This window comes from Halichoerus grypus, chromosome 6, assembly GCF_964656455.1.
Source record: "Halichoerus grypus chromosome 6, mHalGry1.hap1.1, whole genome shotgun sequence".
Lineage (NCBI taxonomy): Eukaryota > Metazoa > Chordata > Mammalia > Carnivora > Phocidae > Halichoerus > Halichoerus grypus.
In genome coordinates this window covers 134,561,436-134,586,139 of record NC_135717.1, presented here as the reverse complement: position 1 = coordinate 134,586,139, position 24,704 = coordinate 134,561,436, and the positions used below count along the sequence as shown (strand labels likewise).

The 24,704-nt window shown below is 43.1% G+C and overlaps 1 protein-coding gene across 2 annotated transcripts in view; it reads right to left on the bottom strand.

The window, feature by feature from the left end:
* TPH2 (tryptophan hydroxylase 2) overlaps window positions 1–24,704 on the bottom strand; it is a 91,771-nt gene that overhangs the window by 35,852 nt on the left and 31,215 nt on the right. For both annotated transcript variants that reach the window (XM_036075662.2, XM_078076297.1), the window contains exons 6-8: window positions 24,114–24,310; window positions 19,493–19,628; window positions 2,287–2,413 (exon numbers count right to left, since the gene is read on the bottom strand). In XM_036075662.2, coding sequence (XP_035931555.1) covers window positions 2,287–2,413; window positions 19,493–19,628; window positions 24,114–24,310 — 460 coding nt within the window. The remainder of the gene's footprint in view (window positions 1–2,286; window positions 2,414–19,492; window positions 19,629–24,113; window positions 24,311–24,704) is intronic.

Here is a 24,704-nt window from a genome sequence, read left to right as displayed (position 1 = left end):
CCTCCCCTCGATCTCTTTCTTTCTCCTCCCCCTCCAACCTCCTCATTATTTGCTCTAGAGGAAGTGATTTGCCAATAGTCACATGAGTGAACTGTCTTGGCAGAAGATTCCTAAATCTTCAGACAACTGCAGACCCAGCCCACAACTTTTTTTTTTTTTTAAGATTTTATTTATTTGACACAGAGAGAGAGAGAGGGAGAAAGCAAGCACAAGCAGGGGGAGTGGCAGGCAGAGGGAGAAGCAGGCTCCCTACTGAGCAGGGACCCCGATGCGGGGCTCGATCTCAGGACCCCGGGATCATGACCTGAGCCAAAGGCAAATGCTTAACCGACTGGGCCACCCAGGTGCCCCCACCAGCCCACATCTTGACAACCACAGGATGAGTCCGTGAGCCAGAACCATTCAGCTAAGTTTCTTTCAAATTCCCAAACACAGAAACTATGAGATAATAAATGTTCGCTGTTTCCAGCCTAAGTTTTGGAGTTATTTGTTATGCAGTAATAGATAGCCAATATGTATGAGACACAATCCCTCGGGCAGAGGCTGCAAATTGGAAGTCAAGATCCTAATTCAGTCTACAAATATATTTTCCTCAGCTCATCGTGTTTTTTATGAGCCAAAATTTAAAAATCATTTAAATTCATTTAGAAATCTAGATTTCCAGTCTCTCTCTCAAAAATGTGCAGATCTGGCAACACAAAGGCCTGCACTCTGGTCCGGCGGCTGTGAGTGAGAACTGAGGATCTGCCTTCTGCTGTAGGCTCTCCCGAGCTCCCTGGAGCGCCCCCTAACCCCACTAACTATTCATCTCTACGCCAACACTAACAGCATGGCTTTTGCACTGCTCTTTCTCTTGTATTAGAAAAATATTTTCTCATGTCTTATATCTCTGTGAAAACTAGGAAAGATAAACTGAAAGGGCTTATGTGTCTTAAGAAATCTAGAACAGGGGTGCCTGGGTGGCTCAGTTGGTTAAGCATCTGACTTTGGCACAAGTCATGATCTCGGGGTCCTAGGATCGAGCCCCACGTTGGGCTCCATGCTCAGCGGGGAATCTGCTTCTGCCCCTCCCCCTCACGTGCGTGCTCTCTCTTTCTCTCTTTCATATAAATAAATAAAATCTTTAAAAATCAAAAAAGAAAGAACACTTATTTTTTGGTGGGAGAGAAGACTATCCCTGCATGCCTAATATGCCATCAATGAGCATCTGCGTCAAATACACACAACTTAAGATTCTAGAAGATTCTAGAAGCTTTGTTCATTAGGCAGATGGACTGGCCCCTGTAATGAGTTGGCTAAAGCTGCTCTTTCTCACCCTGGGCTCTTTGAAAAGGGGTTAAGGTAAGGAAGATGAGTTTGCTAGATTTGGCTTTGAGCATCTTAAAGAAGCCACCAACATGACACTTTTCCTCTCATATTGCTTGTTTTGAGAAAAACCTTGTTGAGAACATAGTAGCCATCAAATCTTCTGGTTTTGTACTTACAATAATTGCTTAGCTTCAGCTTCTTACTGCTGACTCAAATTGTGTCTGACCACATCCATATTGACTAATCAGAAATAACCTCAAGCATAACCCCTACTTTTCCATAAATGCATATATTACTATTCCTAATGTCTCTAGGAGACATAAACACTAGCTCAGTGTTTATTTTCGTTGACAAGAGTCAACGAATTTCAGCACACAAGCCAAATCTGGCCCACTGCCGTCTTTAATAAATAAAGTTTTATTGGAACAGCCACATTCATATTCATTTCCATGTTGTCCATGGCTGCTTTTGCCCCATGGTGGCTGAACTGAGTAATTGTGACAGAGACCTTATGACCTGCAAGCCTAAAATTTTACTATCTAGGGACACCTAGGTGGCTCAGTCAGTTAAGTGTCTGCCTTCGGCTCAGGTCATGATCCCAGGGTCCTGGGATCGAGTCCCCCATTGGGCTCCTTGCTCAGCAAGAAGCCTGCTTCTCCCTCTGCCTGCCACTCCCCCTGCTTGTGCTCGCTCTCTCTCTGTCTCTCTCTGACAAATGAATAAACAAAATCCTAAAAAATATGTATCTATTTACTATCTAGCCACTTCTTGAACAAGAAGGATAAAATACAAATATTTTGATAGTTAACAAGATAAGAACACATTGTGTTTCAAAGGAACACAACATGGGAAACAGTGAAGTCACCATGCCCTCTCCAGAATACTTGCCTTATAATTTATAGTCAATAACTCTAAAGTTTACTTTACCTTACAAATGGACATAAATAGGATAGTGTTTTAAATTGAAAATGAACTCACGGTGGCTAGTTTCTGAACATCTTCATCTGACGCTCCCAGGGATGCCAGGCCTATTTCTTGTGAAAACTGAGCAAACTTAGGATCCGCAAGTAGTGGAACATGTCCCAGGAGTTCATGGCATGTGTCTCTGACAAGAAAAACATCATAAAAAAAAATATTATACAAAAGGCTTTAAACTATCACTGGTAGAACAGGACTTAAAATCATAAATATAACCTTGGTTTATAATTAATTGCTGTGACCAAATTTCATCAAATCTAAGACTTTTTTTTAATCACCTTTCAATATCTCTGAAATCCAGATGCACCTTACAATTCATGGCATCTTCAATTATATGATATCCAAAATTTGTAATAAATAATAGCAATGACTATTTTCAAGTGCTTACCATATGCCAACCACATGGTAAGTGTTTTATTACATTCACTATCCCTTTTAATCCTCAAGAGAAACTTAGAGAATTAAAGTAGCTTAACAGTACAAAATCCGATAGAGCAGGGGTGGGCAATCTACAGTCGCAGGACAAATCTGGCCCACCACCCGTTTATAAATAAGGTTAATTGGAACACAGCCATAGCTCATTCGTTTATGTACTGTCTATGGCTCTTTTTAACTAAAACTGCAGAGCTGAGTAGTTGTGACTAAGACCATATGGCCCGCAGAGCCTAAAATATTTACTAGCTGGCCCTCTACAGAAAAAGTTTGCCATGGTGATAAAGCCAAAATTTGAATCCAGCTTATGGTGACTTCTACACTGTTGCTTTTAACCCTTAAGTTGCACAGACTGCCATGTTACACTTCGCAGACACCAGGACACAGCAGAGGATCATATTGTCATCCTAAAAGTGGCTTTTCCCATCAACGAGTTATCTGCCTGTAACACAAGCAACTCCCTTGAACTTGCCCAGTGGAGAACCTTCCCAGTCCTCTGCTTTGGTTCACCTGAACTAGAAAATAACAGAAGCTTAGATCTGCTCTCATTTGCCTGAGCTTCCATTTGGAGCCAAATGATCAGGCAAAGGCAGGTACATGTCCCAGGGAAGCAAGGCAGATGCCTTCCTGAGTCATTGCCATGAATCACAAAGTGTTCCCTGATCCCAAGCTATGTTCGAATGAATCCCCCTATGATTCTCTGGGAATGGATCAAGAAGATGCAAAATTTTATTTTCCTGGCAAAAAGGAATTAGCCAGGTAGTATTTGAAAGATGTTTCCTAACTTCACCTGGGCTCCTCTCAAGTGTATCACTTCAAATAGATGCTAAAATATAAATGCCAGGTGCTGCCACTATGATTAAAAGTATAAAGTACGTTGGGTGGTTATGCGGTTGAAGCAAATCGGTGGTGGTCAAAGGCACAAGATTGATGCCCACATAAAACAGATGGCATTACTCAATCAAAAAATCTTGTTCCCACAACTCAAACCACATCCCCAGCCTTGGCCAGCCACTTCATAGGGATATCAAGTTGAAAAGGCAGCCGAGTGAGAATATGGAGACAGGATACTAAAAGAAATTCCCAATTTATTCCCTGTCAACTGTGTGCCAATAGCTTTCTTTTTACACATGACTGAATGTGTGGAAAAGAATACATGGTTGTTACTCTCCAATTGTATTATTTAAGGCAGAGAATCAGACTCATTGGATTTTAGGGCACAAGGAGAATTTAAATATTATATGAGTCCTTCATTTTACCTATAAAGACATTAAAGACAGAAGGGAAAAAAGAAAGAAAGCGAACATATTCTGAGCTCCTATTATGTGCTGGGTACTACACTAAATGTTCTCATATCGTATCAGTAATTTATCTTTACTTACAAAGAAGTCTTATGATTCCCATTTGATAGATGGGGAAACTATAATTCAGTAAATTTAAGCATCTTTCCAAGGTCACACTCTTAATAAGAGACAGACAAGATTTGAAATCAAATTCTTCCGACTTGAACCTGTGCTCTTCCTGCTCTGTTGTTTTATCTAGCAGATGTGGAGTAAGTAGGAAGGGATAGGTCAGGGGGCGCCGCTTACATGGCAGAGAGAGAGTTTAACCAAGCTGGTTAGCACAAGTAAAAATGCAGTCAGTATGTTGCAAGTCTATTTTCCTGCCACTCAGTGGCCCTGAATCCTCTAAATTACTTGAGGAGCCTTTTTAATAATACCAATGACCAGGTCTTATGTAAAACCAATTCAATCCAACTCTCCGGGATAGAACAGAGCATCTGTATTGTTTCAAGAGCTCCGAGGGTGCTAATGAGACACAGCCAAGGTGGAGACCCACTGTCATAACAGATGATGCTAGGAGCTCTCCTAGCAGGCTTCAAGCAGCAAGGAATTGAAACGAAAGCCAAATGTGATTTTGTAATTTTGAGCTGCCTAAATTTAATTCCACTGAAATTACATCAGAATACTGGGGCATAATGAAAGGTGGTGATAGAAAGTTCACTAGGTAGCTAATTACTCCTCTGCATGCATTTGATTCAGTTAAAGCATCTAATACCCCTATGCTGGGAGTAGACCCTATCGATGCACTCCCGTGACCAGTTTTTTAAAAGATCATACAGTCTGCACTGATGTTGGGATTAGGATCAAGTGGCCCACCATGGATAAATCTGAATACCTCCACTGTAGCCTATAATGCAAATACTAAAGCACCCCTACCTATCCAGGCAGAAAATATGACAATGATAATTCCAAAATTAGACCAGATGTCAAGCTTTGGGGAAAACTGAAGGCAGCGTAAATAAAATAGGTAAGCGGAAACTAAAATAACGAGTATTGTGACCAACACATTATCGAATGCTTGCTATGAGCCAGGCCGTGTGCTAAGTGCTTCGTCATGTGAGAACGAGACAGGTCACGGCTACCATGACAGTTGATTCAGGGTGCAATACAGGATTTACTTTTGAGCTTGTTAAATCCTTAAAGAAGCCTGCTGCCGAAGATAGTCTTCTATCTACCTAGGTACTAATGGAATTCAAAAATGTACAGGTGGGGGCGCCTGGGTGGCTCAGTCGTTAAGCGTCTGCCTTCGGCTCGGGTCATGATCCCAGGGTCCTGGGATCGAGCCCCGCAACGGGGCCTGCTTCTCCCTCTCCCACTCCCCCTGCTTGTGTTCCCTCTCTTGCCGTGTCTTTCTCTGTCAAATGAATAAATAAAATCATTAAAAAAAATTTTTTTTTTAAATGTACAGGTGGAAGGAAAAGTGAAGAGGTGGCAGCCAAAAAGGAAAAAAGAAGGAAAATACTAAGATCCAAAGACATTAAGGAGTCAATTCTCTGTAATAAAAAAAGGAGCTATCACCTAGATTTTAAGTTAAGGTGTTATTACCTGATAACTATAGCCAACTTAAGAACCTTTAATAACATTCAAATGACAAGGTAATCCAACTATTCATAGAAGAGGATAAAAGAATAAATTTGAAAGGATGAAATCATACAACGTGGCAAAATATACTGTTTCATTAAGAATGAAAGTCTGGGGGTGCTTGGGTGGCTCGGTCAGTTAAGCTTCCGACTCTTGCTGTCGGCTCACATCTTGATCTTGGGGTTGTGAGATCAAGCCCACGTCTGGCTCCATGCTCAGCAGGGAGTCTGCTTGAGATTCTCTCTCCTCTCTCTTTCTCTGCCCCTTCCCCCATTCCCACTCACACTCTCTCTCTCTCTCTCTAAAATAAATAGGCAAATCTAAAAAAAAAAAAAAAAGAATGAAAGCCTGAAGCAAGGTGTCTAACAGAATTACTGATGGAACGTGAAAGATGCCCTACACCCTGTTATAAGTAGAAATGCTAGTGCTGTATCTCACTGGTTTGTGTCCTCTTCTCAGCTCCGTGTCCCCGCGTCCCCGCAGAGACCCTGAGGAAGAACTGCCACTCCGATTCCTGAGCAAGTGTGTGTGTGCAGTATGGACAGTAAGCCCACTTCTCATTGAGCCAAAGCTTTAAGCACCTATATTTCAAGACCAGAAACAAGGTTATCGTCTTTTATGACTGGTGCAACGTTCTCAGAAATAAACTCCATCCCAGTGTCTTTGGCTTAGACATGGGGTGTAGACAAAGGAAACCGAAGTGCCTGGAAACCCTTCAACCAAACAGCGAAGAAAGATGTTTAATGTTACTAAAGATGTTTAAAATTACTTAACTTCGAAAAGTTTCTTTAGTTTCTGTGACACTGAAGGATTTAGAAGCTGAGGTTGACTGTGACTCAGAGCCTGAAAGAGGCTCCAGACTATTGGGAATCTGAAGGAAAAAGGCTGAGTCTTTTCTCCAACCTTTGTATCAATCAGGTTCTGTTGGGCTGAAATCACGCAGTTTTGCCCTATTTTACAAAGTGCAATGGTTATTATGGCCGGCATATAAAGTAGTTCACGATCCCTCCATCGGTTGTGTCATCCACAGCTGGGACCCCTGAGTATCTAATTATGAACAGGTTTCCGAGGTGAGTCCACAACTGTTGCCTCATCACACCAGATCTCTCTTAAAAGATTCAATTATTTGGCTATAATTGCACCTGTCAGCACATGCTGCCTCCAATCTCCACATCGGCAAACTTTTCTCTTTTTAACTCGCATCCCTTTGATGCATTTTCGCCTGAATAATGCTTTCAGAAGCTTTTCACAAAAGCGCTCTGTTCACTGGAAATGTAGGACCTTTCAAAACTGTTAACACTGTAAAACATCATGTCTCCTTTTAAAAAAAAAAAAGAAAGAAAGAAAGAGAAAGAAAAGCTAGAGCTGATATCAGACTCTAAACTTTTGCTGCTCTAAATTGGAATCTTCTCTGATAAGCCCTGTTAGGAGGATTTTAAAGCCTGCCGAAATGGGCCCACAAAAGGGCCTGGGCAAAATGCCTCCGGGGAATTCTTAGATCATTCTAAGAAAGTCGGGATCATCTTGCCGCGGGGAAATAGGGTCCTGGTTGTTAAGTTCACATTCAAAATGAGTCTGGCATTTTTCTCCTCTTACCAGTTTTCAAAGCTGACTCCTCACGCCACGTGTTGAACAACTCCTTTTTATTTCTGCTGTAAATTAAAGCCTTTAAGAAGCAGTGAGCCAGCACCCAACATTGGCTTCCCATCCCAAATCAGTGCATCTGTCTTTTAAATCATATTTCTATAGGTTTTGTTTGTTCTAAATGGCACAGAAGCCAACCCAGTAGCTAAATCACGAAGAGAAGGAAAGCAAGGTGAGTGGGAGGGGTGGGGTGTTCGCACTGGTGAAAAGAAGCAGGAGGATGAGCTGGGAGGCAAAATCGGTTATTTTGTTCAGCTTTCACACAACATTTGGCGGGCAAGTGCAAGTAATCTGGGATAACACTCTGGGACGCACAGAAAAGGGGGTGACTTAGTTTGTTTTCACTGCACCAAGGAGATGATAACGGGAATTAATTTGGTATCGAGGCAATTTTTCTTCAGCACTTGCCTTGGAGCCATACACAGAGTTCTTTTGGTTTAGATTTAAAATAGCATACTGTAAAATCTGGCCCAGATAAAATTTCAGGCAGCCCTTATGATCACTCCCTCTTCTATCCCTATCGCCGTGCAGATAAATAGATATGTGGCCCTCTTCCTATGAAGCCGAGCACTCGGATATCGCCCTGGAGGAAATCTTCTTTACTTTTTTCCCCCTAGGAATCATAAGGAAGGCCACCAATGTTACTTCCCTTCACTACAATTCTTTTGAGACTGACAGAAGGTATTACAGTTCTTTTTTGAAATTTCGTTCAAGAAGCATTTATGGTATACCTATTTTGTACCAAGCACTATGTTAGGAACTGACGCTTAAAAGTAAATAAGACATAATCCTAGAATAACTCTTAGCAAAGTCACCTTATGGTGCCATAAAAGGGCAAACAGCAAGTACTAACTTCCCTGGTCCAGGGAGAGACATAGTTTCCAGTTCTTACAAGTCCCATAAAAGGGCTGCAAGGGAAACTGTTGCTAGGTCTCTAGGTCCCCTATCATCTCAGATATTTCTTATTTCTGGAATAAATAAGAGATTTTTAATTCTTTCCCTGCCGCCTCCCCAAATTTCACTAAAGATTAAGGATGCATTATAACAGAATGGTTAAAAGTCTATACTCTGAAGTCAGATCCAAGTCCATTTCCCACATTCCTGCAGAGGCAAATGACTTAGAGCAGTTCTGTGCAATAGGACTTTCTTCATCAATGGAAATAGTCTATATCTGCATTGTCCAGTCTGGTAGCCACGTGGAACAGGTGGCTACTGGACACTGGAAATGTGGCTAGCACTACTGAGGAACTAAATTTATAGTGAATTTGATTTTAATTAATAAATTTAAATAGCCACATCTCTACCATATTGGACAGCACAGATGTATTTTTTCTCATCTTTGGAATGGAGATTACATGGAGTTCTTAAACAATGTAGTAAGATAACACATTGAAAACATCAGTTCCCAACGAGTTATGTATTATTCATCATATTACATTAAATTATACTGACACAAACATCTATCGTACTTCAGTAAGGTTGCCCTTTTGGAAGATATTTTATCCCTTAAACAAGAACTTGTAATCTCCTCCCAGACAGATGTCATGCCATGTTCATCTTTGGGTGCCTGGCACATAAAAGATGCTCAATTTAACTGTCGTTTTAACTCAACCAAACAAAGCAGGGATGATGGGACTCTATGGCTCCATAAAGAGGTAAATCCAAGTGCATCCCAAGTATAATTTTCCTAATTTCCGGTGCAGCATCGGGGCATTGGACTAGGTCTTGGTTTTGCTATTTCCTAGTTGTGGGACCACAGGGAAATTACCTGACTTCCTTGAACTATGGATTTGCCACCTGTTAAATGGTGACAGTCCTGCCTACCTCATAAAGATGAGTGGAATGATGCCAGGCCAACAGAACACGTGTGGGAGAAGTCAGATCCCTCTTTCCTTCTCTTTGGTGGTGGCTTCTGTACCTGTCAATAGATGTAATTCTCTGCCCAGCAGTGAAGACGTATGACCAGTGGTTACCTCTTCCTTGCCTAAAATTCAATCACTTTGAATTTCTTCTTCTGAATTTGCAATTTAAAAATGCAAATATTCCGGGAAAAAAAAAAAAAGATTCTCCCAGGTCATCTCAGTCTTCCACACCTGAAGGCACAGAAATGAGCTTCCCGCTGACTACATGGCACTGAGGGAATGAGAACTGTGGTTCGGGTGTGGTGTTAATTCTAGATGATTCTAGATGACAAGCACCACACAAGGAAGGCAAACTTGGAGGGTGGGGGTGGGAAGGATTCCTGCTTTGAATCTGCTAATATATATATGTATATATATATATATACATATATATATCTGAAAGCTTTACCCCAAGTCACTGTGGATAACAGCCTAAAAGAACAGAAACAGCTCCAGCAGGCACTTAGATATAAGTTTGGTTTCAAAACACACAGGTTTTAAATAATGTATAGTGCTTTTTTTTTTTTCATAGAATATCTATTGTTAGAGTGCTTGGAGCTCTTGAGACAAAAGGCCCTGTAAAAAGTCTTAGGGGTTATTTTTGCTTTTAGGCACCTCACAAAACTAGACAAAATTTTATGATTGAAAACTTGGGAGTCCTGGTCTAGGAATGTACGTGGACTTGTAACTAGGCCGGAATTTTATGAGGCCCATCAGCCTCCTCATGAATTTAAGAGGTACCAAGAAAGAGTGGACCTATTTGGTATTTATGTAAAGCTTTTTTTCCTCTCTGCAAAGATCAAAGCATTATGTCATTATCCCTCACACAGAGAGGTTAAGTGGCTTGCCGACAGTCACGCTGAGAGCTGATAGCGGGGCCTGGATTTCAGGCAAGCAGCCCATGGGTCCTTCTGCCTGAGGACGGGGACACAGCAGCCTCCTATCTGCATTTCTACCCTATAGAGAGGAGCTATCCTCTTTTTCCCAGTGAAAGAGGAGATGCCTCTTCTTGATAAATAGGGCAGGCTCTGGCTCTGTGAAGATCAAAGGAGAGGGTGGGCTTCTAACAAAGACTGGTAGCAGGGCCCAAAGACTAGCTGGGACCTGCATAGCTCTAGACCATCCAATAGACACAGACGCTGCTTAGGCTTCTGGCAAAGCCGGGCCACCAAATCAAAGGAAGGGTGTTACTGTTGACTCTCTTACTTAACATTTGTAAATTAGAAAAACCAAGAAAGAAGCTATTCAACTTCACACATAATAGGTTTTGAATTTTCCTGTTTAATGGTACCTTTTAACATAGAATAGTGGCTAATCTCACAGTCACTGACACTACTACTTGAGTTCAAAGCCTGACTTCCTCCCTCACCACCAGCTGTGTGACCTTGGGCAAGTTGCTTAACCTTTCTGGGCCTCAGTTTCCTCATCCATAAACTCAGAATAATAACAGCAACAACCCCTTAAAGGGTTGTTGTATTAAATGAGCTCAAGCCACATCCAACACTGAAAATAGTGCCTCGTCCATAATAGTCAATAAATACATACTTGTTGTTAATAGTGAAAAATACTGTTGTTGCTTCTGTTGCTACCGATACTGTTGTTGAAATGATCTGTTAGTCTAGAAGGGATGACAATACTTTCAGGTCTTAGGGCCTCTATCTAATGTCTTAACTGGCCCGGGTAGAGCCCAAACCAAACTTCTCCTGAGGGGAGAGATGGCTGCTAGGCTGGGGGTGTGAGCTCTGGGTTGAAGCGCAAGAAAAGGAAGCCAGATGGGATCGGCCTTCTGAGAACATGCCATTTTCTGAGAATCGCTAGTGGTGATGCTTCTCTGCAATCCCGAAGGGCAGCGATGATAATAGAGCCGCGGAAGAAGCCAGGCAGGGAGCTCGGGGCTGCGCTCCGGTGTCCTCTGGGAAAGAGCAAGTTTAAGCTAAACAGAGCTCATAGGAATGAAGGTTAAACTCTCTAAAGTTCTGGTTCATCTTCCCAGCGCCGCAGTAAGACCTTGCCCAGACTCGCCTTCCGCGAGGCCTAAAATTAAAAACACCTGAGACGGTCAGGTCTTAACATCAGACAAGTTCACATGCCCAGAATCCCTCACATGGCAGCAAGGAGGGAAAATTGAGAATGGAAAGATCCTCTTTTTCCTCTCATTACAGACCTAGCGAGAGACATCGGTTAGATCAAGAGAAGGGCAGCCAAATTTTCTCAAATTTTTTCAAAACCTACATCTTTACCTGCTGCTATTATTACTTAACAAATGAGGATTAATGTCTGAGCCACAAGAAAAGAAAATAAATGACATCTTCGGCCAGTTTTAGAGAGGGTTCTGTTCTAATAAGCAAGGGCTAAGCATAAAATTCATTGACTTAGAAACAGATGAAAAATACTGTCAGAAATAATTCACTTTTATTTTTCTTGTAAAATTGAAACACAGCAGCAATTATAAGAAAAATCACCTGACTGCAAAGCTTTTTTTAAACTTTAAAACAGTTATATTTAAAGATAACATTAATTGCCCCTAAAATGTTCAGCTGGGACAAAAAAGAATTTCCTTAATGCAAATGAATTCAGTGGTATTATGGCAATAGACACTGCAATATTAGTCAATGGTGTCATGAATTATTTCCTAATGGTGGAAGTTTGCCCTTTGATTTGAAAAGTGACATACCAGGAAGGAGCAGAAGAAGATATACCCATATCACTCTGTGCTGAATAATTGATCATCCCAATGCAGTTCTGAATCAGGGACTCCCTGAATGAAGAAGCTTATAATATGTTGTGCCAAGTATATTTTTGTTACTAGTATGTTAAGCCCAACATCTGAAAATAAAATAGAATGAATATTTTTAAATGTTTTCACTAAAACATTGTTTAAAGTGATTCCTGGTGCAGAACTGCATTATTACTCTGGCAAGAGTTCTTCTGGAAAGACAGATATTGTACTGGCTTGACCTCAAAAAAATTGATGTTGAAGAATGTAGGTTTGTATTTAAAATTCCTGGTTGCTTCTCCCTGAGCAGTAGACAAGGGTTAGAGGGCTTGTGCTATGGATGTGTATTTCACCACGGCTCTGGGCAATGTTTAAGTTTCAAAGGACACCCAGTGCAGAACCATGAGGCATCTGGTCACCTCCATCCAGAAATCTAGATCACGGTAGATTTGGCCTATATTGAGAAGAACAAGACCAGATTATATAGGAAATTTATATAGGATTAAGGCCTTAGAAGATAGGGTCTGCTTGCCCTACCCCTCTTCATTCCTGAGATTTCAGTCAATCCACACAGCTTCTGGAGGAAAGCATAAAATTTGGCCCCGGGTCTTGAACTATATTTCTCATTAAAGGGCTCTGCGCTTCTAAGATACCACTGGGCACCGGGTATAGAGGTCACTGAAAATCATATACATGAGTACATGTAGGCAAATTCAGTTAGCAGGTGCTCAACCTCCACCTTGCACAATTCAAGAAGTCTGTAGGAACTATGAAGAATAGAGACCACAAATCCCCTCAAAGGAAGTGCCCAGGGAAGAAAAGGCAAAGGACTTAAAGCAGAAGTAGGGAGAGTGGAATATATACCACATCTGAAAATCCAAAGCACCTTCCGGAAACCAGAAGCCTGACGTCAGAGACCAAACCAGAGAGAGAGGGATAGGCCCCTTCCTGTGACTTGTTTATGTGCCCGGTATGCCTCCTAAGTTGAATCACCACCACTTCAGCAAGAAGCTTCGAGAGACAAATCCAGAGATGTTGCTACCTCTCTGGTCCACTCTCCTCCTTGGGGGAAGGGCAGCCACTCATGTCAGACATGGATGACACTCCCATCCACATGGCCGCCCCTGGGGGACCTGAACCAGTGCTTGGCAGAAGTTGCCAATCTCATAGAACTTCTTAATGCAATATTTTGAATATTAGTTCAAATACAATTTAGAACATGTCACAGACTGACATTCCTGTTAAAGCCAGGGCCATGAGCTTCCCTGCCTTTTAAGTGGGACAATATTTAGGGTTAGTTACCCAAAGGGGAGAAAATATACTTCTTTAGCACCATGTAAAGTACAGTTTCTTTCCCTCTTTCTCTCTCTCCCTCTCTGGTTCTTTCCCTCCCTCCCTCTCTTGCTCTTTTTCTCTCCTTTGAATAAGGGGGAGGTGGGGACAACTTGCACATTTCCTTTTGTTCCTCTTCTTCAGCTTCACAATGAATAATCCCTCCTTTATTCTGCAACTATCTTTATCCCAAAAACAAAATAGAGGAGTAGAATAGGTTGTCCCTTACTGGGCTCTCTGATCCAAGTGACGTACCCTGTACCCTCACAGCCGCAGTTGCTGCCTATAATCCCACCAGTAAAGGTTCAGGATTTTACCCGAAGACACTGAATGTGTAAAAATGCCTTATTCCTGGAAAGGTGTCCAGATAAGTCCCTGAAATCAGAGTAAAGCTACTGGGGAGAGCGGAGGGCACTCCCCAACACAGGGCCGCAGCCTTTCAGAAAGAGGCCTCACCACCACAGTGTGCAGGCCCAGGACTTCACATAAATCCACAGCATTTACTCCCCTGTACTCCCTCACTCCTCGGATCTCAGGTTGGGTCTGAGCCTTTGAGGATACCTTGTACTTGACACCTCCTGGTAGCAGTGCTGGTCCTGGCTTCAGCCCACAGAGGACTCAGTTTTCACCTTATGTGCAAGGTTTGGGGATCCACTGCAACCTCAGTCTGATCTCCTCGCTTCTGCATTGCCTTTGTCAACCGGCTTTGACATCATCATAGTCTTATGAAGGAGACTGACACGTGAACAAATAATTACCATTCAGTGTTGTAAGTGCTAAAATAGAGGTAAGGCAAAGTGTTACAGGAGCATCCAGCTCTGCCTAGAAAAACTCCACAGAGAAGGCTGTGACTGAGCTCTAATCCTAGAGAATTAAGGGGATTCTACCAGAGTCATTCCAGGCAGAACGAACCACCTGTGCAAAGGGGCGGAGGCATGAACCAGCAGGATCATTGGAATGGTGAGAAGTCCAGTGTGGCTGGAGCATAAGGTTTTGGAGGAGGCAGAAGAGAAGCAGAAGACATGGTTTGATGAGATCAGACTTTTCTCTCTATATGCAACAAAGAACAGAGGTTAAACAAGGGAATTCTATACTGCTTTTGTGTTTCAGAAAGGAAACAGAGTCTACAGACTGCTTCTAAGAGAAAGGAAAGCAATAATTAGGGGCACCTGGGGGCTCAATCGGTTAAGGGTCTGACTTTGGCTCAGGTCATGATCCCCAGGTCCTGGGATCGAGTCCTGTGTTGGGCTTCCTGCTCATTGGGGAGCCTGCTTCTCCCTCTCCCCCTGCCCCCTCCCCATCCCTATCCCCCTGCTCATGGGTGTTCTCTCTCTCTCAAATAAATAAATTAAATATTTAGGGGGAAAAAAATAATGATGGGCAGACGGAGCAACAATGTTAACATGACCTGTCAAATTTCTTCTAGAACAGTGGTTCTCACTGGGGGCAATGCTGCTCCCCTCAGGGGACACTTGGTAATATCAGCAGACACCTGCTGTTGGCACCTCTAGCTTGAGTGGAAGGGTGCTCTTGACATCTAGTGGAATAGGGATACTCCTAAACATCCTACAATGCACAAGACAGCTCCCTATAACAAAGAATTATCTGGCCCAAATTATCAATAGTGCTGAGGAGAAACCCTGTTCTAAAGGATAAGGTGGACAGAGGGTACAATAAGACACAGCCACTGTGGATTTTCCCGAGAGGGAGAGAGGAGACCTGGAGATGGTGGACCTTCTCAAATTACTGTTCTGCCACTATCCACGCGCCGGGTGATGCTCACACACCCAGAGGATTCAGAACACTGCATCTTTCCTTCTCATTCCTCAGAGTGAGAAGGATGCTATTCCTGGAACCTTGAATTTGACCCAACAGATATACGTAAAGGAAATCATTTACAAACTTCAATACTTGATTAGTGACAAAGGTGCCTGTGATCACAACTGATCAAAGCATGCAGCTATGCAACAGTGAAGTGCAGAATCACGGCCTCGGGCGCTGCAGAAGGGGAGAAAGATAGCTCTCCACTTCTAGCAAAATCAGTCACCTTTCAATATAGGTAGAAACGCATGGAAAAGCAAGTCTTCCCACCAAGAAAACCAAGAGTCATTGATCTTCCACAACTTTCACTGCTGTCCTCCAGGATAGAAAACATTCCCCGGGGGAACCAATCCAATCTGCCATCACTTTTTAAATTAAAGTCTCACTATCCGGCCAAGTTCAGAGAATACAGAGTCTTTAACATGTAAAATGTAAAAACAGGCCAAAGACACACTTAAAGCCCAATATTTGTTGAAAGCGAGGATATCAAAATACATTCTCCCCAGGCTAAAAAAGGAAAATAAAATTCTTTTTTTCGGATAATGTCTTTTTGCTGCTTTCACTCTCATTTCTACCGGCATCTTCAAGGGCTCACCTTTGTCTCATTAGCGCTGCCCCCACGACAACTGTTCAGCAATTGAAGGCAGCTATTTGGAAGCAGAGCACAAGCACCAAACACAGGAGCCAAGTTGAACTTCACAAATTGGAGAATCTGCCCTCTCTTTGGTTTTCAATTGAGGAAATGGGATTTCATTACAAAGACAATGCTTGGAAAAGTGCTTGGGCAGGAAACAGCACTCCCAGCATGGGGTCCCATCCATTCAACCATGCAGCTGGGAAGGGATTTAGGACTTTGCGATACATCTGGATTAAAGGGATCTTTACAGCGAATTGTGTCTGCATAGTGTATTTCTGGAAGGGTGCAGGGGAAGCTGGCAGCAGTGGTGGCCTCTGGGGAGGTGAAGTGGGTGTCAAGGGAGCAGAGGAGGAAGAGAAAGTCATTGCTCACAGTATGCTTTGAATTCTGAAGCAGGTACATGTATTACCTACTCATAAAATAATAATAATCTAGAAAATGAATGAAAATTACTTACACACACACACACAAAACAAATGAATGACATAAAACCCACTCCCTCAAAAAAGATTCTGTTAAAAAAAAAAAAAAACCAAGTTAGTGAATCCCATGTTTTCATCCTCTGACTTAAGCCTCCTCTTGTCTGGGTAGTCATGGGAGTCATGGAAGAAGAAAACACTCACATCTATAGTGGGAGCTTTCACTTCTGAACTCCTGACACTTATTTCCAACTATCAGGCACTTCTCTGGGAGGCTCCACCCATGAGCACCTCAAAGACAACATGTCCCAAACCCAAATCCTCCTCTTCTCTCCCTCCTTCGTACCTACTTCCCTCCAAGCCTGATCCTGCTCCAATATTCTCAGTCATTATTAGAAAAAAACCAGCCATTCAGCTTCCCAATCTAAAAACCTTACTGTTACCTTGAGGACCCTCTCCTCACCCTCTTTATAGCCACCAAATATTGTTAATTCCATCACGATGGTGTTTTGCAAAGAGATGACCTCTTGTCCTATCCCACTGACCCTTTCTAGTTCAAGGAATTATAAACTACATTCCTTCACTGGAATGGGAGCTCCTGCTGGTTTTCCAGCTACTTCATTCTTTACACTTCCCCAGCCCCCACCCCCATCATCTTTCTCAAACACAATTACCTGATCATGTTTCAGAACTTGGATAGCTCCCTATTGCCTACAAATTTTAGCCCAAATGTCCTAGTTTGACAAATGATCGTTTACACTGTGGCCTGAAAAAAAAATCCCATCCCTAACACATACCCTATGCTCTGGCCACTTGGTGTAACAAGCTTTGCTCATTTATGCCTCTTATGAGCTTCCACAACTTTGCACTTGCTGTTTCCTTGACTTGAATGCTTTCCCCTCCCTCTCCGCCTTGCCTTGGACAAAAACAATTTCCTATTCCCCCTTCCAAACGCCCCACTCAGTTTATACCCTCTCTGAAAAGCCTTTTAGGACTGCTCCTTCCTCTGTACTCCTCTAACACTTTGTACACACCCTCATCATCGCCCCAACCACACTCTTTCATAATTATTTATGTTTCTATCTCCCCTGCCAGAATGTGAGCTGCTTTAAGAAACAGCTGCTATATTTTATTCATCTTTGAATCCACTGCACCTCCTTGCTAACACTGCACATAAATGTTTGCTGAATGAATTGGCTGAAAGTACTTTGGTAAAAATGTAACACATTATCCCAAAATTTTATAGACTTCTGTGTCTAAAATCTCATTTCTTTGCCCTCTCTCTCTGCATACCTATTGGCACACTATCACAGGTCTCAGGGGGACCAGTTATTCAAAAGGAACTAACAAAGTGCCTGCTATTTGTAAACAGGGCCATTTGTAAACCCTCTGGGCTAGATTTAGAGATTGCCTTTCTAACTCTGACAATGCTCTTTTGAGTACTCACTCCACTATAAGAAGCATTTCTTTTCCAAATATCTTGAGTCCTATAAGTAACATTTGTTTACCCTGAAAACACTTTCAGGGAAGCTGAAAGGAGCTAAAAGGCAATATAGTGACCCTGCTGGGACCCACCTGGTCAGTGAGCCAGCCTCCAGCCACCTAAGAGGAGGAGTGGAGCTTCAGAGACTCAGCTCAAATCCCTGCCTACTTCCACCACCAGCAACTACACAAGTGCTTGAACCTCCAAGGACTCTCTGCTCCCCAGTGAAGATCATGGCAGTCCATTAATCACAAGATGATTCTAGTAAGCATCACAAGAAAAGTGATAACCCCAGTGTCCTGAAGAACAGTGGGTAACAAATTTGGGTAAGATGAGGGGTAGACACTCATTCAAATGGAGCCCAAGGGGACAGAGACCCAGTGACAACTCCCAGCCTTGGGGTCTTTGGCTCTTGCTCTTTTCTCTCTACTGGGAATGTTCTACCAGGAGATATTTGCATTTAGGTCTCTGCTTGAATGTGACCTCCCAAGAGGCTTCCCTGATGACTCAATCCAAAAGAGCACCGTCCATTACTGGCCATCTATCGCCTCACCCTGCTTTATTTGTCTTTCCAGCACTTTGAGCACATCATAGCACTTGTACCTGATACCATATTGCCTATGTGTTTGTATGCTGACCATTGTCCCCCACCCCCACTCATTCACCCCAGAGAGCAGGGACCTTGTCTTGTTCCTAGACCATCCAAGCACACAGTAATCTCCCCATAAATGTTTATTCATTTTTTTAAAAAAGGGTACAAAGAAATATTCAAATAGTTGACAATTTCAGCAAAGATGTAAGACCCAAGTTAAAATGTTAAAAGCCAGCAAGGCTAAATACATGTAATAGATGGATGATAAGGAAAGTAAATGACAGATTTGCTGAGGAAGGAGTGATTGTGCATGGGGATGGCAAGAGAATGTTTCCCAGAGAAGATGGGATTCGTGTCTGTCTCAAAGGCACTGGAAAATTCAGTTAAGTTTGAGAAAACAGGCCAGTGTTTCACCCTGGAAGACTCTACAACCCATGTGTGATAAGGCCAAATGATTAACACGTGAGGGTTCACAGCTTACCCAACCCTTGGCCACCCACTATCCAGTAGAAAAATGATAAAAGCCCCAAAGGTAGATTCTCTCAAGGAAAGCTGACAGAGTCAAAGAAGAATCACAAACCCCATATACATCGAGAGGTGGTAGGTAGGACTGGAGGAGTGTTCAAGAAACGAAGACAGCAGGAAGAGCACAGCACAACATTCTGAGTTTTGGGGGTGATGAAAAACACTAAGGGAGAAGGAAACTGTCATGAGCATTACTAAGCCTTGTCGCGTGTGCATGAACGTCCTTAATGAGGAGGAGCCTCCTCACGAGACAGGTGCGTGAGTCCTGACTGTGTCGACGTTGACTTATCCCTTTGTGCTTGCATCTCCTCATCAGTAAAACTGGAAATAATAACCTACACCATGGGATCGCTGTGGGGATTAAATGAGTTGATGAGAGCCACACCCGGCATGTCAGGATTGTCCTTATTATTAGAATTTTGAGCCCTGCTTCTTTCAACGCAACTTTGACCTAATAATGGTCTCTATGGAGCATGGCTTTATACAAATTACACGTTTTAAGGAGCAATATTATCAACAGCCTGCCAAAGTGAAAGGGTCAGTGTTGGGATAAACTTAGAGAGGCAAACTGAAGTGAGACTATTGGAGACCCTACATCCCCAGCTGACGAATCCAATCTTTCAGTGACCATTGGCTTCCTTAGGTGAGCACGGTGGCCCTCAGAGGAAATTACTTTGCAGGTAAAAGAGGGCCTGAGCAACTTTCCAAGTCAAGTGAGCATGGACCACTTGACAGAGTGGTGGTCCCCATCCAGCCTAGGAATGCAATGCGGGCACTCACGGTTCCGGAGTGTAGAGGGGGTCTGAGCCATGTCGGACGTACTGAGTACAGTGGAACACTCTGTAGGCCAGTCCAGCCAGAAAGTCCCTCGGACTCAGGTATCCAGCCACCGGCCTCACGGTGAAGCCTGATCTTTCTGAAATGACAGAAAGAGCCAACTAAATATTAACTCAACAAGACTTGAGGGCCCAAGCAGGGCGTCCTATTATTTATAAGGACATTCTAGAAACAAAGTAATCAAGGTCTTAAAATTCTTGACAATTGAATGACATCTACTGTTAATAGCTATCACGTTTGTGGCTTCTGATTACTAAAATATACTCCCGCATGATGGTTTCCAGGGGAACAAGACATTCATTAAAATGGAAAGACAGGTGAAAAAAAAAAATGTTAAAGATTTAAATTCAGAAGCCAAATTAGGATAAGAAAGCTCAAATTCGCGGGACAAGATTACAATGAAAGAGAGGCTTACCGCGTATTACCTGGTATCTTTCTCAAAGACACGCCCTTTCCCCCTGTATGTGTTCAGTTAACACACAGCTAATTCACCCCCGTCACTAGCCTGGTGGAACCAGTTCACACTACGGCTTTCTATTGTCAACACCCCCTACCTCCTTCATTCCATATTACTGTTTTCTGTGATATCATGAAAAGAATCATATTAATTACTGTCATTTGAAGAGGTACACTAAAGCTCTACCTACTCTATTCACTTATGAGAGGAGGAGACAAAATAAACAGAATACAACATCATCTACGAAGCTGCCGGGAACCGCTAACCCAGTTAGGCTGTGGGTCATCAGTGTTCTCCGTCTAAGGGCTCCCCAAGGCTTGTTTGTGGTGACGGCCCAGCAAATTTACAACAGGAGAGCTGCCTTGGCCCTGACACCAGCATCGTACGGGCTCCCGTTCCTGAAAACCTCGTCTCATTAGGAGAGCCGAACCTCAGATTGGTTAGAATGGTTTTAAAAGGCAAGAACCAATTAAGCTTCTAAATCCCATTCTGGGATTTCTGGTATCTACGTGAAAAATATTCCTGTTCTCAGGCCTCCTCAGACCCATAATTCTAACAATATTATGTTCATTCTAAAAGCTTTTACTTTGGATTGTTCCCCACTGAATATCAAAAAGATAAGTGTATTTTCTTCTTTTTCTATTTTATGTCAATTAAACCAGTATATCCCACGTGTGGAACCCGAGTGGTGGTACACAGAGGAATGTTCTTTATTTGAAGTTATGTATCTTATTTTTATATAAATTTTTTAAAAATATGTAACTAACACATCAAGAACTTTGAATTTGTGGGTATCACTGCTTTAAAAGTTTCCTTTTTAAATAAATTAGGTATTTAAAAGCGAGTCAGTTAAAAAATAATAAAATAAAATAATAAAAAAAAACCACATACATTTACATTATGCTTGCTATGTGCCAATGAATGATGCAGACTGAGCACCCAGTGTCCAATTCACAGGGGTCTTGAAAAATAACAGCAAGAACAATAGCAAGAATAATTAAGACTCTGCTATGCTTAACATGTGTCAAGAAATAAATTTAGGGGCGCCTGGGTGGCTCAGTCAGTTGAGCCTCCAACTCTTGGTTTGGGCTCAGGTCATGATACCGAGCCCTGCCTCGGTCTCCAAGCTCTACGAGGAATCTGCTTGAGATTCTCTCCCTCTGCCCTTCTTCCAACTCCTTGCGCGCACACGCTCTCGCGCTCTCTCTCAATAAATAAATAAAATATTTAAAAAAAAAAAAAAAGAAAGAAAGAAATAGGGGCACCTGCGTGGCTCAGTCAGTTAAGCGTCTGCCTTCGGCTCGGGTAATGATCCCAGCGTCCTGGGATCCAGCCCCCCGTCAGGCCCCCTGCTCAGCTGGAAGTCTGCTCCTCCCTCTCCCTCTGCCTGCCGCCCCCCTTGCTTGTGCTCTCTCTCTCTCTCTGTCAAATAAATAAATAAAATCTTTAAAAAATAAAAAATTTTAAAAAGAAATAAAAAAAATTTTTCTAAAGAAATAACTTTAGGGCTTCTAGGTATATCAGTATCCATTAGTTTCCCTTCCCAACTACCTTGTGAGGTAGATAAAATGACTATCTCCACTTGCAGAAAAGAAACTGAGGCACAGAGAGGTTAGGAGAACTCATCTGAGGTCACACAGCCAAGAACTGGCAGAGTGGGGACTCAGCCCAGGCATTCTGCAGCCAGAATCCGTGCTATACCATACGGCCTCTCATAAAAATATTAAGTTGGGCGACAGACGTGGCAAAAATTATGGGATGGTATTCTAATTACTGGGGTTTGGGAAACAACGCAGTGAAAAGCAATTCCCACATATGAGCAATCAAGCCCATGGTAAATCTATAATATGCACATAACTGTTGGAAACAAACAGGGACACGCCAGAGGCAAGGCCTTTAGGGAGAACATAATCCAGTTAAACAACAACATAAGGCATTATGTAATTAGGCACTAATTAAGTGATACTGATTAGTGGTTCTCAGTCTTTTTCCCGTAGTAACAAATATCATGGATGACGTTCACACACGGGGCTCTCGCGTTGTGCTGGGCATGGTTCTCCGAGTACCTGCTCTCAGACCACGCCTACCTCGCCCCTGATACACACGTGATCTAGGATGAACTCCGAAAGGGAAAAGTCCTGGTGACTGTTAGGATCAGGATTCAGACAGGAGGCAGGACTTGCTCTGAGTCTTAAAGAATAGGTAGAATTTGATGAGTGGAGGAGAGAGGATTTTTCTAGCAAGGGACAAAACCTGAGCAAAGGTGTGGAGAGCCCACAGGTAGAACGGAGGGTTTGTATGGCGCAGTCATCACTCTACACAATCTCGGAAAGCCAGGTCGGGGCCTTGAATTGAAGCTGAGCAGTTCAGAACTGGAGCATATAAACCAGAGATCAGCAAACCATGGCCCGTAGTCCAAGTCCAGCTTGTCCTGTACACCCCACGTGCTAAGAATAATTTTTACGTTTTTTTAATGGACACGCTTAAACAGTTATCTAAGTACTGACAGAGAAGCCTCCATTTTGCCCACAAAAACGGAAATATTCACTATCTGGCCTTTACCAAAAAAAAAAAAAAAAGTCCAACCCCAGTAAAATCAAAGGGGAGCCACTGATAGCTTCTGAGCAGAGATGCCTGGAAGGAAGTGATGCTTTAGGAAGCTTCATTGGGAAACAGAGGACAACAGAGTGGAGGGGAGAAAATACGGGCATCAAGGTTGTAAAATGGGGACCTCAGTTTGGGTGGTGGCAGTGGGTAGGCTCACAATGGGGAGCAAAGCTAGAAGTGGCCATTTGTGGGGCTGCAGCAAGGTGGGTCACAGCCTCCAAAGATGCCCCTGGCCTCATGCCCTGAACCTGTGTCTATGCAGCAAAACGGGTTTTCCAGGATTTTCAGTGGAGCGATTACCCCAGATTACTCAGGTGGGTCTGAGATAATCACAAGGGTCCTGATAAAAGGACCACAGGAGGGTCAGAGTCAGAGAAGGAGATGTGACCAAGGAAGCAAGAGGTTGGAGCCATGTAAGGAAAAGGCCAGGAGCCAAGGAATGCAGGCAGACTCCAGAAGCTGAAAAAGGCAAAGAAACAGAAGCCTCCAGAAAGAATGCTGCCCAGCCAAGACCTCCCATCTGCAGCACAGTAAGGTAATACATTCGTCTTATTTAAGTCACTAAGTTTGTGGTGTTGTCTTATAGCAGTAACAGGAAATTAATACAAAGATGGATTACATAGTGGGGAGGGTGGGGAGGAATTCAGAGGGGGTCCTTATAGGTGGTCCTGAGGAGTCTAGAGAATAAACTGTCACCGATGGAAAGAGGGTAGGCAGGCGAGGAGGGAGTTCCAAGAAAGAAGAAGGCAGCAAGGCTTTTACTTTTACAACTGCTGCGCTTGAGACCGGGGGAGAGAAAAGAACGGAGAACCCGGGACGCAACCCCAGGGAAGCTCAGAGGAGGGAGTGGGGCCCCCGTAAAACCTGGCCTCCTCCCGCCACCCCTACAAACTTCCCCAGTTGCTGTCCCAGGAGAGCCAGTGAGGAGCGTGACCACACAAGGACATGAACTTGAGCTGCCACTCTGTCTCATCTTGTTCCATACTGTATCAGCCATGAGTATAGCCCCGGCACATCATGTATATATAACAATATTTCTTTGATTAATTGACTGGTTTCCCCCAAAGGAAAGTCACTAGTGTTCAGCATTATCCATGATACTTCTTCATGCAATATGTAATTTTTAACGAAGCAAATAAAATGTCACCTTTGAGGTCATTGCATCCCCATGTAGCCCCCACAGAGTAGTTCCTGGACCAGAAAGAGCTCAAAGCTGAACTTGTAAATATCCTTTGGGGTTTAACACCTAGAACAGCCAACCACGAGAGACCCCCCCAAGCCCCTGAGTGGTGTGAACGGCGGGGTCCCTCTCCCTGCCCACAGTCCCTGCTCTGCTTCCTGCAGGTGGCCCCGGGGAGTTGCTGGCTCAGTGCTCCTCTCTTTAAATCAAAGGGAGCTTTTCCTTTTTTGTAAAATGGGCCATTGCTGCCCCGTGTGTCCTTGGGAGGCAAGCAAGGATGTTGGCTAGGAGGGCAAGAGACAGCCTGTGTGAAGCCTTACCTTTCAGAAACACGGAGACGTCTTCAAGTTGAGGCACGTTGTCCTCCCTGTAGCCACAGTATTTAGTCAGCAGAGGGAAGTTTTTCAAATACTCCCGGCAAGCATGAGTGGGATAGAGCTTGGAGAGCTCTCGGAACACGACGCCCCACGTCTTGGTCTCTTCCTCTGTGTACTCCACCCTGGGAATGGGCTGGCCGCTAGGCAGGAGAGAAGAGCAGTGAATGACTCTAGCTTCCGAACGGAGTTAAATATCTTCTCACCTCACACCTACCATTAGTCAAGCTCCTGTAAAGTGGGACACCTGAGTGTCTAAAAGGATCCCAGGAAGAATTTTTTTTTAAACAAATGCTAACCTTTTAATTTTGTGTGTATATTTGGACTTCCATATAAATGATTTGGTTAAGTTACATCTTCACACATCATTATGGAAATTTGATAACATTTATGTTCTTACACTGAAATCAGTAACGAGTAAGAATTCTTGGTTGAAAGAAACTGGTTTAGGTACAAAGCTATGCTCTGGAAGCCTTTTCTGCAATCCCCTAAGGATGGCAATAAATGGATGTTGTCTCTAGAAAATGAAATTGTCTG